Raw genomic sequence first — 13834 nt, forward strand, 5'->3', positions numbered from 1 at the left:
TAGATTTATTCAAGAATCAATTTATGAATATCGATTTATACTATTAAAGCAAACGCGTGTAAGTGCGGATTGTTTTTAGTTATTACTCAAATTATTGTAATTATTGATTGAATCCTTCTCAATGATTCCAATGATGTTCTCAATACGTATAGAATTCGGAGTGAAAGTATTTTCTGATGCATAGAAAAGGACATTTATTATGCCACTTTATTTCATTGGAATCATTGAATTCGTACCAAACAGAATTCCAATTTTCATGTTTTTTGCATGAAAATTTCGAAGCGCAGGTTTGTCATGTATGTCGTTCAAAGACGTTAAAATTATTAGCTAGTGAAGTGGCACGATGAAATGTTGCACATTTCATTCGAAGGTAATTTCGAATGGATTGTTTAACATTAGATCATGACACTCACTCACGGCAAACATCAATTCAGAGCTCCGAAATCTTCGTGTATGGTGGGCTATTTCCTCTGTAACAATGGCCCGCGAAGCTCATTTCGTCATCGAAACTTGTAGAGAAAGCCTTACATATTCTTGCAAAAAGGAGTTTACATAAAAAATGTCAAATAGAAGTTTAAATACGCAAAGCTATCTCTCCAAATTGTCCTTTAGGTTAGGTTAGGTTAGATTATGTGTAGTAAGCGCTCTCCACAATTGCACATTTGAGATTGGCTGAACTGTTCTTCCTGGGATAAAGTTTAAAGTACAGGATGTTTTCAGAAAAGGTGACCAGGGTTGGTAGAACAACAAACAGTAAGACATTTTCTTCTCATGAACCATGAGCTTATTGTGTTTTATTTTTGAGATACTAATGCTTTTTAATGACATTTTAGAAACATATTTTTCAGGAAATATTGGATCAAAACTTGGTAATATAAGTCTATGAGGATGTTGAATATGTCAGTGTTCTTGTTAATTTTCTACTATTTTTGTAGATTTCTCTTTGACACCGATACTTTAGAATATGATTTTCTTTGGAAGTGGTTAGGATTTCTGTTGTATTGCAACAAAAAAATTAATTTAGGCAAAAAATGCCTTCAAGGATTTTCATATAAATGTTGTATATAAGAATTTTAAAATAAATAAAGCTTTCTGCTTAGAATGAGCTAAGTAATCAGCACCTCCCATATTTTTATTAGGTACTTTTGAAATACTCTGTATGCTGGACATTGTTGACCTTTGGTACAGTTAATTACGTTTTTCATGAAACCATCACTTCAATGTTAAAAGCATATATCTTGTGTAAAATGAAATCGTACAATGCATGATGTAAGTATAACATACATACATATTTGAAATTTTAAAACAACCTAAAAAAGTTATATTCTAAAAAGTCACTAAGTAAGGTCGTAGCTAGCGATATTAATGCACTACATAATTTTTTTTTTCAAAAGATATGGCCAAATTCGATTTACAAAAATCGTCTTTGATGTTCTTAGTCTACCCAAATTTCACTTGGAGAAAAAAAAATTATAAGTGGAAATGGTAAAAGGGCTTATAATAAACCTAAAAAAAATAAATACGTGTTCAGGGGTGGCGGAGGGTTGATTTGGAAGTATAAAAAATTGTAAAGAAAATGTATCATTGGGATTTCTAACGAAAGTTGACGTCAAACAAAATAATATTCATTACAAAAGTTGTAGATCATGCGAAAATCTACAACTTCTGTAGTGGCCACTTTTTAAGATAACCTAAAAATTTCCAAGAAAAATGCGAAAAACAGTTTTTTTCCGATTTTTCGTTTTTTATTTTTTATTTCCGCAAAAATAATTTAATTTTGACGAAACTTGGTGAAACTATACCTTTATTTTTTTTCCCTTCTAAATGAGTTATTTCGATCGGTCTATCTGTATTTAGAAAACTAAAGACGATAGGATAGATGCATGGATAGTATTCAGGTTACATTGAAGTCACCTATGACTTCATTGCCATTAATCACAAATCATTATTTCTGTCAATAATCCGCCAACGTCATTAAAACACTTATGACTAGTAAGATGAAGCAATAAAATTAAGATACGTGATATCTTAAGATTTAAACAATTTTAAAGATGTATTATTTATTCTTCGAAGATCTTACAATGGTAACAGACATCGGCGTGCATGTTTCCAGAGTATCCTGGTTCCTAGCTTGCGGATGGTTATGAGTTGATGTCACGCTCACTATTTTTCCGTAAGTATACAACGCCGATCTGCATTTAGTTTTGTAATGGTAAAGGCACCTCCATCTGGTTTTGCCTTGCTCCCTTGAATGAAAACTGTAATCGTTGTTTTCGAAAATCAGTTTCGGGTGTTTTCTTCCAGCACCGACATAAACTAAACCTAAAATTTCACATATTATTAAAGAATTATAGATTGGAAGGTAATATTAAATAATTTTTAAAGGTAAAGTTTCCTTTAAACACAATTATTATGGTAATTGTTTAGGAAAAAGTTGTTTGTGATTTATATAAAAAATTATGAAATACATAACTTTTAATATGACATGAACTGCCATTTGAAGGGGTACAATTTAAAAAAATAAATACCTACAAAGCTTTATAGAATGTAAAGAGAGAGTGTAGGTAAATTGGTCTGGTAAAATTGTGTAAAATAAGTAAATTAAAAAAAGAAATCTGACCTGTCCTAATTTCCAATAGAAAATTTATTGAATAGAATAATAGAGAACGTTATTTTTATGCAATTTGTGCAAGTAAGAGTGCAAAAATAAAAAAAATTACCAAATAAAATAATAATACCAAATTATAATTACCAAATAATAATAATAGTGCCTATCTTATTAAAGAAAAAAACAAAAATGTGACTATGCAAAAATAAACCATCCTTACCTAAAATATTTATAAATGCTGGAAGTTTAAGACAACACTTGTTCATTTTCGTGCCCTTTGTTAACTTTTTCAAGGAAACTTATTTCAGAAACACCCCTTTATAGACCATACTAGTGCATAAACATATTTCCTCAAATTGATGAGTTCCCGATTATGTCTTCGACTTATCAACCTAATTTTTACTGTTAGTAATTTGGAGTTACATCTTTTTTATTATTTTTTATTTGAATTTAAATAAATGAATAAATAAAGCGGCACCTCTACTTTTTTATAAGAATGTTATATAGAATACTTGTATATAATTAGTTTTCTTAAAAATGTTCTAAACAATTACCACAATTTGTTTTCAAGGGTATGTATGGTCCAGAAAATGACGGCTTTAACTATATCGCACTGATTGTCATGCTGAAAATAAAACTACTGGATGTCAAAACATATAATTTTCTACTGAATTAAATTACATGTAGATATGCATTATGAATAAGTGTACTGATAAGTATATACAGTAACAAATGTATAGATTACCAAGCAGTTATTAAAAGGTTAATAAAAAATTATATTTGTAATCGAATAATGTATAGCAGTCTAGTCGGTATTTGTTTCGTAATGGATGTTTTATATAGTAACGCAAATTTTTGTTGGAAATAGTTCTAAATATTATGTAAAATGATAATTGCGATATGCGCCCGCTGAAAAAGCTGTGCATAATTGTTAGCGCAAGAAAATGTAAAAAAAAATAAAAAAGGCGCATTTTTCGGAACTCGTAACTCGGAAAATATTGACATTAGAGAAAATAGTCAAGGGAAAAAAGTTTCGTTTTGAGATTATCTTCAAAATAAAGGTGGTCCGAAATTTTCATGTGCATTATTGTTGCTGCAATGCAGTATAGACCGAAAAAAAATTCGTGAAAAAAGATGTTTTTTCATGAATTTATGTCATACCTAGAGCAGGCATATAAAAAGTAGTTCTGAGTACTTATGGCAGTATTGCAGAATTTTTTTCATCGAAATCGGTCGGGTAGATTTCGCATAATTCAATTGTTAATTAAGAAAATACATAATTATTTTTTATTCTCTCTCACGGTAAAACCAATGATTATTCTGAGCTCCTAATTGGAGTCTCAACTATCAATCACCATTTTAAAATTTTCGATTTTATCCATTTTAGCAAAAATTAGAATTTTTTCAAAATTTCTTGGAAAAAATACTTATAAACATTTAGAGCTGGCGCTACCGTATTTGCATTTTCTTCAAATGTAATTATAGGATCAAATAGAGGAAAGATTGACGAACAAAATCCACTTTTAATTTTGTGGATACGATGAATCCTCATCGAGATATGAAAGCTCAAAGTTGAAGTGAGTTTACGGCAAAACAACGTAGGTACTGTACAATAACAAATAAAAGTGATTTTGATTGTTTGAAGCAAAGACTTTATAACTATGAATACTTTTTAAATCGGAAATGTATTTTAACTGTTCTGATGCAAAAAAGATTGATACATTTGACAAGAATCGAGCAGAGTCAAAGAGTGACGAGTGGGGGGACTATGCGAGCGTAGCAGCATAATTCACCGTTGTTTTGAAGAGAATCTCAAAATGAAACTTTTTCTCCTTTGACTATTTTCTCTAATATCAATATTCCCCGAGTTATACATGAAAGAAAGGAGAAAAATGCGCCTTCTTAAAATTTTTTATTACATTTCCTTGCGCTAATAATAATTATGCACAACTTTTTCAGCGGGTGCATATGACAATTATCATTTTACATAATATTTAGAACTATTTCCAACAAAAATTAGCGTTACTATATGAAGCAACCATACAATCTACTCTTAAAACAGATACTGACTGGACTATAATTTAATATAAGAAATAAAAGTACAACACAACTGTTGTGACTAGGAGTAAAATAATTTAGGAAATGTAATTTTTATATTTCGGTTATAAAAGATTTTATTTTATATACATAGAAGAGAAAATATTTTTTTGAAAACTTGTTCTTATATCATCGTTCAAACGAAGTTTTACATAATCACTGATGTCATTTATTTTACTCTCACAAATGTAACCTTCTGTGAAAACATTAATTCCTGTTTCATCTGTTCCGATCCACTGGAAGCATGATTGTGATCGTAACGCAAGTAAACAATCTTCCCCTTAGTTAACAGAGCAGCCTTACAACCTCCCTTGATCTTGCTATAGCGATTGCAGCGCCACCTGGTTCTCCCGACGCTTCTTTGATGGATAACGAATTCGTAGTTGTCTAGAATTAATTTTGGATTTTTTGTACCAGGGATCACGTATATTATGCCTAAAAATGATGTAGGTATTAAACAAAATATGTTAACGATTTTATGCGACTAATGATTTGATTAAAAGCTAATGAAATTCAAACAACTCAGTTCCAGTATAGATATAATTTATTGTATGTTAGCAATGTTTAAGAAATTACATGTTGTATTACAACTTTCTTAGGGATGAGCGCAGCTCTCTTCTCATCATTTATCTTGATAGAGCTATGGTTGTGTTGATTTAAGACACTGACTACATTCCCGCATGTCGACAAGGCTGCCTTACATTTCGTTTTGTAGTAAAACAAGCATCTCCATTTAGTCCTGCCTCTTGCCTGTGACAGCAGGCAGTACTGGTTGTTATCAAGGACCAATTTTGGATATTTTCTGCCACTGCTGATGAAGATTATGCCTGAAAGTGATAGTATTAATATATACACAGTCCTAGTAAGATAATATTATATAAATTTGTTTTATTTAACAACAAACCGTAACAAATTCGAAGCTAATAAGGGACTGACAGATATTGTAGTATAATACTCCAGTCGGGTTAGACAAAAAAAGGGCTTAACCGGAAAAAAATTAGGGACCACAATTTTATTGTTCTAACCTTTAGGGGGGGTCAATAGCAGTGTAAATTCAGAATCGCGACTAAATTCCACCCCTGCGTCAGCCGCCATCTTGAATTTAAGGAAAAATCGTTTTTGCTCAATATCTCGGCCATTTTCAACTTTACAACAAAAATGGTAAGGACTTAAGTTGTTGCAAATGCGATTTCCTTTTATTACAAATTTTATCGTGCGATCGATATTTTTCAAGTTAAGGGGGAAAATAGTGACAAAGTATAATTATTGAACTATCTCGTTTGTTATTAACTTTACGACATAAATATACATAAACAAAGTTGGAAAGAATTATATTTTCTACAATTTTGATCCCTTTGATTTTTTAGCTACTATCAAAATTTAAGGTCCTACGCCTATGGCAGGCCTAACTACACTGAAGGGATCAACATTCCATAGGCCTGACGTCTCCGTAAGCGTAGGACCTTAAATGTTGGTAGTAGCGAAAAAATCAAAGAGATCAAAATTATAGAAAATATAATTCTTTCCAACTTTGTTTATGTATATTTATGTCATAAAGTCAATAACAAACGAGATAATCCAATAATTATGCTTTGTCATTATTTTTCCCCTTAACTTGAAAAATATCGATGCCACGATAAAATTTGTAAAGAAAGAAGTTGTAGAAAATCACATTTGCAACAACTTAAGGCCTTACCATTTTTGTTGTAAAGTTGAAAATGGCCGAGATATTGAGCAAAACCAATTCCTTTGAAACCAACTCCCGCAAGGTCCTACGCTCGCGTCTTTACCGCAAGCGTAGGACCTTAAATATTGGTTATAGCGAAAAAATCAAAGAGATCAAAATTGTAGAAAATATAATTCTTTCCAACTTTGTTTATGTACATTTATGTCGTAAAGTCAATAACAAACGAGATAATTCAATAATTATACTTTGTCACTATTTTCCCCCTTAACTTGAAAAATATCGATCGCACGATAAAATTTGTAATAAAAGAAGTTGTAGGAAATCGCATTTGCAACAACTTAAGTCCTTACCATTTTTGTTGTAAAGTTGAAAATGGCCGAGATATTGAGCAAAAACGTTTTTTCCTTAAATTCAAGATGGCGGCTGACGCAGGGGTGGAATTTAGTCGCGATTCTGAATTTACACTGCTATTGACCCCCCCTAAAGGTTAGAACAATAAAATTGTGGTCCCTAATTTTTTCCCGGTTAAATGACGACCCGACTGGGCTATAAAGTAACAAATATCTTTACATACTGCATACCATAATCGCACTGGTGCATGTACTTTCAATATATGCTGTATAAAGTAATAGAAAAATATACAACGGAAACTTCTCTATTTAACAAGAGAATAAAAATATTCTCATTAAAATATGGTTTTTAATTCTGTAAAATTACAGAAGAAAGTAGTGGTAGTATTAATATATAACGAAAACAGAAAAATATTAGTTCTTATCGTTATTTTACTAAAAAAAAAACAGTATCGAAAAGCTGAATTTTCCTTAATTCAAAAGTTTTGGAAAATACGACAAAAAACCAAATGCCTGGTTATAGGTTGTACTTCATGCATCTTCAATATGCTACATGAAAAAGTAGGAAAATGCAAGGTAAACTTTTCTGTGGTTATAGAAAGGTTAAAATTCGTAAAATACAGACCTGGAATTTTGAAAATTTGGCTTCAAGAATATAACGGTCAAATGTTATAACCACATTTTCTGTGAAAATTCCTGGAACACAATATAGATCCGCAAATGTTGATTGAGGACTTTTTCAAATAATTATTACTTACTCACCTAAGTAGCCCCTCTTTATCATTACAGTGTGTACAATTAATCGTAAAACACCCTGTATATTATCACGAAATAAAACACAAACTGATAAATAATTAAGCTTCTTTTAATGTACCTTCAAAAAACGTATAACGTAAATAAATATTAAAACAGATTTTATCTGCTCCCACTTTAGTAAATAGACTGTTAATACATTGTTTTTAAGGAGGTAAGTGGATTTTACCGTAGAAGTGGGAGTTGCTATGAACAACGGGAGGTAAGTGAGATGATTTCGAGATACGTATTTTATGAACAAATAAATAGAAATATTTGATGAACATTACATTTTATTAATTATTATGAATGAATATTTATAGTAATTGTACAGTTATTACATTTAGTAACATTTATAAAGTCTGGATAATTATTCCCCTCGCGTTTACTAATTGTCACATTTTTCTCAATATGATTTGACCGCTCCATTTCAATCACCGGAGGCTCGACATTATCTGACTGATCCATTAAAACAGCATGATGCGACGTACTAGAACCCCTGGAGTTGAAGTGTCATTGTAATTAATCCTGTTCGCTATTTAATGTTTGTTACTTAAACTGTCAGCAACATAACTTTCTGTAATTGCTGATTTCCACCCACCATGTCTCTTGATTGCTAATACATCAACTCCTGTATTAGCCAGTAACGTTGTCGATGTTCTTCGGAATGAATGTCCTGTATATGTTTCAGGATGTTCTGGTTTCAAAAACTGTGCAATCTTATTAGGAATCATAGAAAGGGTATTCTTGCCGATTGGTTGGTTGTAACATCTACCGGCTTGATAGCGCAAAAAAGCGTGAAATTTATGTTTTAATTTCCAACTTAATCTAGATATATTTCTTGAGAATTTATAGGTGAGAAACAGAACCCAGACGAGAAGTAACTGTAAACGTACGTGACATACCACCATATTAGCAAATATGTGTTATAGAGTACCTTTTTTGGTGTACAACCGTCATTCTTACGTTTCAAAATTACTCTCAGCTTGGGGTATTTGGATATATCCACGTTCTCCTCTATAAAAATAGTTGACTTAATCATTAATTGAGCCGGTGACTTTAAAGTTCTTGACTTATCCATGAAATATGCTAGCAGTGACATTTCAGAAACACCACTATTTTTGTTCTGGCACCATTCTTTGAAATTTCTATAGGTATTCTCGTCCGTAGCACACTTTCGACTTCTCGGGCAATAAAAATTCGCAGGCAGCATTTGCTGCACTTTCTATTTGAAAATCACTTATTTAGAAATAATAATTTAAAACCAGCAAATTGCAACATTTATGTAGCTTTGTTTATAAACACGACAATATCCAAACAACCAAAGCGACTTTGCAAGATTTCGAATAATGTCAAATTGAATTGATTGCCAAATGTTAAAAAATAAAACCCAATCTTTATTTCGTGAACCATAAAGAACTGTGGTAGGAGATAAAATGTTATACACCACGCAGTAGTCAAGTATAATTTGCAGTCTCGGACTCTCGCTCCGCTCGGGCGCAAAATTGCCCTCGACTGGTAAATAATACTTACCTCCTTTATGGTGTAAATAACTGCTGTTAATTCTAAGGAATTTATGTATTTATCATATATTTATTTTACATAACTACATATTATACATGAGGTAACATTCACTTATTGCACCGTATCACAGTTGCAAGCTGAGGTATAAAGCTGCCATCCGGATCTTTTACATTTGGTTCATGGCTGTGACTGCGATAGGCCTTTACGATCTTACCAAAGGTATAAAGAGTCGCCTTACATTTGAACTTATGGCAGAACGCACATCTCCATCGAGTTTTGCCTTCTTTCCTGCTGTGTATGTTGTAGAGATAATTGTCCACTAATATATTGGGATGTTTCCTTCCAGGGCAAACGTAGATCAAATCTGAAATTTCAGTAAGGATCATTTGAGGGATAGGCAACTTGCATGCACGTTATTTTTTTTTAGAACTGCATACATTTGTAGTCTATAACCAACAACTAACAGTGGAAAAAAAATTTCTTTGATGTTAAGTGTTAATTATAGATGTTTAAAATTGTGTAAAAATTGTCGCGTGATGGACAACGTCTTGTGATTTAGTGCAACTGAGAACACGATGTCTCGATTATCGGTCGCACTAAATGACGTCACGAATTACCGCGGCAGCAAACGCCTGTTTAAACCATTTAGTTTGGGCGCCAAACCATAATTAATTGTTGATTAACAACCTCTAGGAGGAGATCTAATACTTTGACTGCATGATTATATGTACATATAAGGTTGTAGATTATTTCTAAACATTTAAAGAAATATATGCAAGTTGCCCATTAACGATGCATTCAAGAATTGTGTCAGAATATGTAGATGAATGGTACATACATGTAGATTTAGAATATACTCTTTATTACCAATATAAATAAGCACATCACAAGAAATTATACCAACTGACAGATTTTCTACAATACATTTGTTCCGAATAATATAGACAAGATCAAGATAAACAATTGTATTATTTTATTGTTGATCACAACGTATAATCGTGACAATTTGAGGAATAAAGTTCCTGCCCGGTTTCTGCTTAGCTGGTTCGTGATTGTGGCCTCGCAACAGTTTTACCACCCTTCCAAAGGTATGAACCATAGCGGTACATCGATATTTTTCGTGAGATACACACCTCCACCTAGTCTTTTCCTTATTTCTGGTGTGCATTTTGTAATGATAACTATCCAGAGATATTATGGGATGTTTTCTTCCGGCGGACACGTAAATTATATCTGAAATTTTATTCAGTGTTATTGTAGAGAATAAGGTAGTAGGTAAATCATGAAGAATTATATTTAGTTGGTTAAATTAAATAATCAGCATTATAAGTATCACTATTTATTTGAATTTACAAGATGTACAAACACATATATCAAAAAGATTAATATACTAGGCTAAAAGTTAAAGTTATAAAAAAAACAAAATATTAAGTGTATTTAGATAAATATATACTCTTTATTGTAATGCGATTCCATTAAAAAAGGTAGATACACTCTACAGGGTGTCCCTGAAAAGGATGGGCAACTCTTGACCAAAGGATCTTTGGATAAAAATAAGACTATTTAGCCTAACTTACCTATATACAAAAATGCACGCCTACTGAGATAAAACCTTCTAAATATATAACACATAACCTAATTTTTTTCAAATAATTTGAAAACTGTTTTTCATAGAAACTTCAAATTTGGTATAAATATATTTTTTATATATAAGCGCAATCTAAAAATAGAATTTGGTGAGAATACATATACAGGATGTTCTCTTTCTAATACCCGTACGTCACTGGCTATCCCGTAACTTTTTTGTGTGTACGCCATTGATGACAGAATTTATATTTTAAAAAACAAGCACTATTTAAGAAGATTTTTTGCCTCTTACAAAATTTTGATATCGTTTACGGATTTCGAGTAAAATTGGCATTTTTATACATTAAATAATATAAAATCAGTTTAAAATAATTAGATCAATTTAGTACGAGGTGCCACATAACACAGAAAGAAATTCATAACAATAATTAAAAGGTTCAGTGTCAAGCTAAGTGTCATTTAATTTTAGCTTACTTTGTTTTTTAATATTTTCTTTCTTATGGTTGCAATTTATACTTTTGTTGAGAAACTGATATGTTACTTGTTTTGGGTTATTGTGAAGGAAATTGTTGTGCTAGTTTTTGAACTTATGCTGAAAGAATTCCTAATCGAAGAATTCCAAATCACAAAACATTTGCTAATGCGGAGAGAAGACTTCGGGAAACAAGACCTGTAACATTAAATCGTGGACAACGTATGGCTATAACTATTCAGCTGGAGGAACAAATTTTGGAAAGGGTCGAAGAAATTCCGCAAGTGAATACAAGGTGTTTAGCGGCAGAGGTTGACTTCGAAAAAGTTCCGTTAATAGAGTATTAAAATACCAGTTATTACATACATTTCACCTTATGCCAAAATGCCAATTTTACTCGAATTCCATAAACGATATCAAAATTCTGTAAGAGGAAAAAAATCTTCTAAAGTAGTGCTTATTTTTAAAAATATAAATTCTGGCGTCACTGGCGTATACACAAAAAAGTTACGGGATAGCCAGTGGCGCACAGGCATTATAAAGAGAACATCCTGTATATGTATTCTCACCAAATTCTATATTTACGTTGCGCTTATACAAAAAAATATGTGTAGCAAATTTGAAGTTTCTAAGAAATACAGTTTTCAAATTGTTTGAAAAAAATTAGGTTAGGTATCTGTTCTATATTTAGAAGGTTACATCTCAGTAGGCGTGCACTTTTGTATACAGGTTCGGAAAGTCCCCATGGTACATCGGCCGTTACGTGAGAGCGATAAAGTAAGTCATAGAAATCCGTGCGATAGACAAGGATGATTACATTGAAGACGTTTCATAATCTGAATAGTTCTAACCCGAAACGGGCGATGACTATTCAGATTATGAAACGTCTTCACTATAGCCATCCTTGTCGATCGCACGGATTTCTTTACTTTACTTTGTCGGTCTCATGTAAAAGCAGATGGACCATGTAGATTTTCCAGCCCTGTATAGGTAAGTTAGGCTAAATAGTCATATTTTCATCTAAAGAACCTGTGGTCAAGCGTTGTCCATACTTTTCAAGGACACCATGTATATTTACCACGAAGTTTTTGTACCCCTCGGAATGGCCATCAAATCAAATCTCGTCTTCTATGAAATAAGTTTATTTTATTTAACTAAAAACTATTACTCATTAAACCGCAGTACAGTTACAAGTTGTGGTATAAAACCACTGTGTATATTCTTAACATTAGGTTCATGATTATGGCTACGATACGTCTTAACTATCTTGCCAGAAGTGTACAGGATTGCGTGGCACTTATGTGTGTTGCATGAAATGCACCTCCATCTCGTTCTTTCTTTGTTCCTATATTGCATTTTGTACTGATTTTTGTCTAATAGAATTATTGGGTACTTTCTTCCAGGAGAAACATAAATGACCTCTAAAATATAAACAAATATTAACAAATTTAAAACACTAAAAGTTAATAAATGGAAATAAAAATAGTTAAAATATCAAATGAAAGAATATATAAACCAAACACTAAATAAAATTTCAACAAAACAGCATAGTAATAAATGTGTATCCAGTTGAAACTGCAAAAGTTTATTTGAAGAAGTATTCACAATAATATTACTTATTCGATCGTACTACAGTTACGAGTTGAGGAACGAAATTGCTCCCTGGTTGTTCCACATTTGGTTCGTGATTATGGGTTCTAAAGACCTTCACGATTCTGCCGGAAGTGTAAAGAGCAGCGCTACATCTGCGTTTATTACACCACACGCAACTCCACCTTGTTCTTCCCAGCCCTCTAGAGTGCATTTTGTATTGGTAGTTATCCAGGAGAATTATTGGATACTTTCTTCCAGAGCAAACATAAATTATATCTGAAATTATAAGATATCAGAACTCTGAGATTAATAAAAACAAAACCTTCCTTTAAAAACTAACTTTTAAATGAAAACAAAACCTTGAAATAAAAACAAAACCTTCCCCAAAAAATTTTATTCAATTTTTAGATCTTCATTTAATTAGTAATTCCAAAAGACAATTTATAGGTTCTTCTTCAATAAAGAGAAGACTGTATCTTTTGCAAGAAATTAGATGGAACAAAAATCTTTGCCTATTATTAAATCTATTGTGTAAGTAACGAGCGTTCAAATAAAAACGTGGTCGAAGTTGGCTCTGACACATTTGACGTAGGGAGTAGCTTATAGCAATCAACTTAACCTCATTTCTCAACGAGCTGTATAGCAGCTGTCAGTTTCAATAACGTTAATGACTATATAACTTTATTTTAAAGAATAATCGTGCTAACAATAACAAACAATTAAAGGAGCTGCGGAAAGTGTCCCCCTCCTTGTTATAACAATAAATTAAAGCAGCTGCTGAAAGTGTCCCCCTCCTTGTTCCAAGCACTTTTCACACCTATTCCTCAAAGAATTAAAGACATTTTCTAAGATGCTCGGGGTATTGTTAATTTCACGAATCTTGTCTATAAGTCGAGCCTGCAGATGGTTTAAATCATGAATAGGCAGTTCAAACATAGTGTTTTTAAAGTAAGGCCACAAAAAGAAATCACACGGCGTAATATCACATGACCTCGGTGGAAATTCATGTTCAGCATTGAGACTTATTAGTCGATTTTGGAAAACTTCCCTCAACATATTCATCGTCTCGCCTGCCGTATGTGCCCTTGCGCCATCTTGTTGAAAGTAAAAGTTTGTAATTTCGT

The 13834-nt window shown here is 32.1% G+C and overlaps 1 protein-coding gene across 4 annotated transcripts in view; it reads right to left on the minus strand.

Moving 5' to 3' along the window:
* LOC108912735 (protein tramtrack, beta isoform) overlaps positions 1-13834 on the minus strand; it is a 219688-nt gene that overhangs the window by 5236 nt on the left and 200618 nt on the right. The window contains exon 4 of one of the 4 annotated variants that reach the window (XM_018718105.2): positions 9165-9422. The exons of 1 other annotated variant lie outside the window; for it this stretch is intronic. In XM_018718105.2, the coding sequence (XP_018573621.1) occupies positions 9166-9422 (257 nt within the window). In that variant the 3' untranslated portion in view covers position 9165. Of the gene's footprint in view, positions 1-9164; positions 9423-9899; positions 10292-12723; positions 12987-13834 lie in introns of those variants that run through there. 2 more of the 4 variants (XM_018718101.2, XM_018718104.2) reach the window with 2 other exon arrangements.

This window comes from Anoplophora glabripennis, unplaced genomic scaffold (genome assembly GCF_000390285.2).
Source record: "Anoplophora glabripennis isolate ALB-LARVAE unplaced genomic scaffold, Agla_2.0 scaffold471, whole genome shotgun sequence".
Taxonomy (NCBI): domain Eukaryota; kingdom Metazoa; phylum Arthropoda; class Insecta; order Coleoptera; family Cerambycidae; genus Anoplophora; species Anoplophora glabripennis.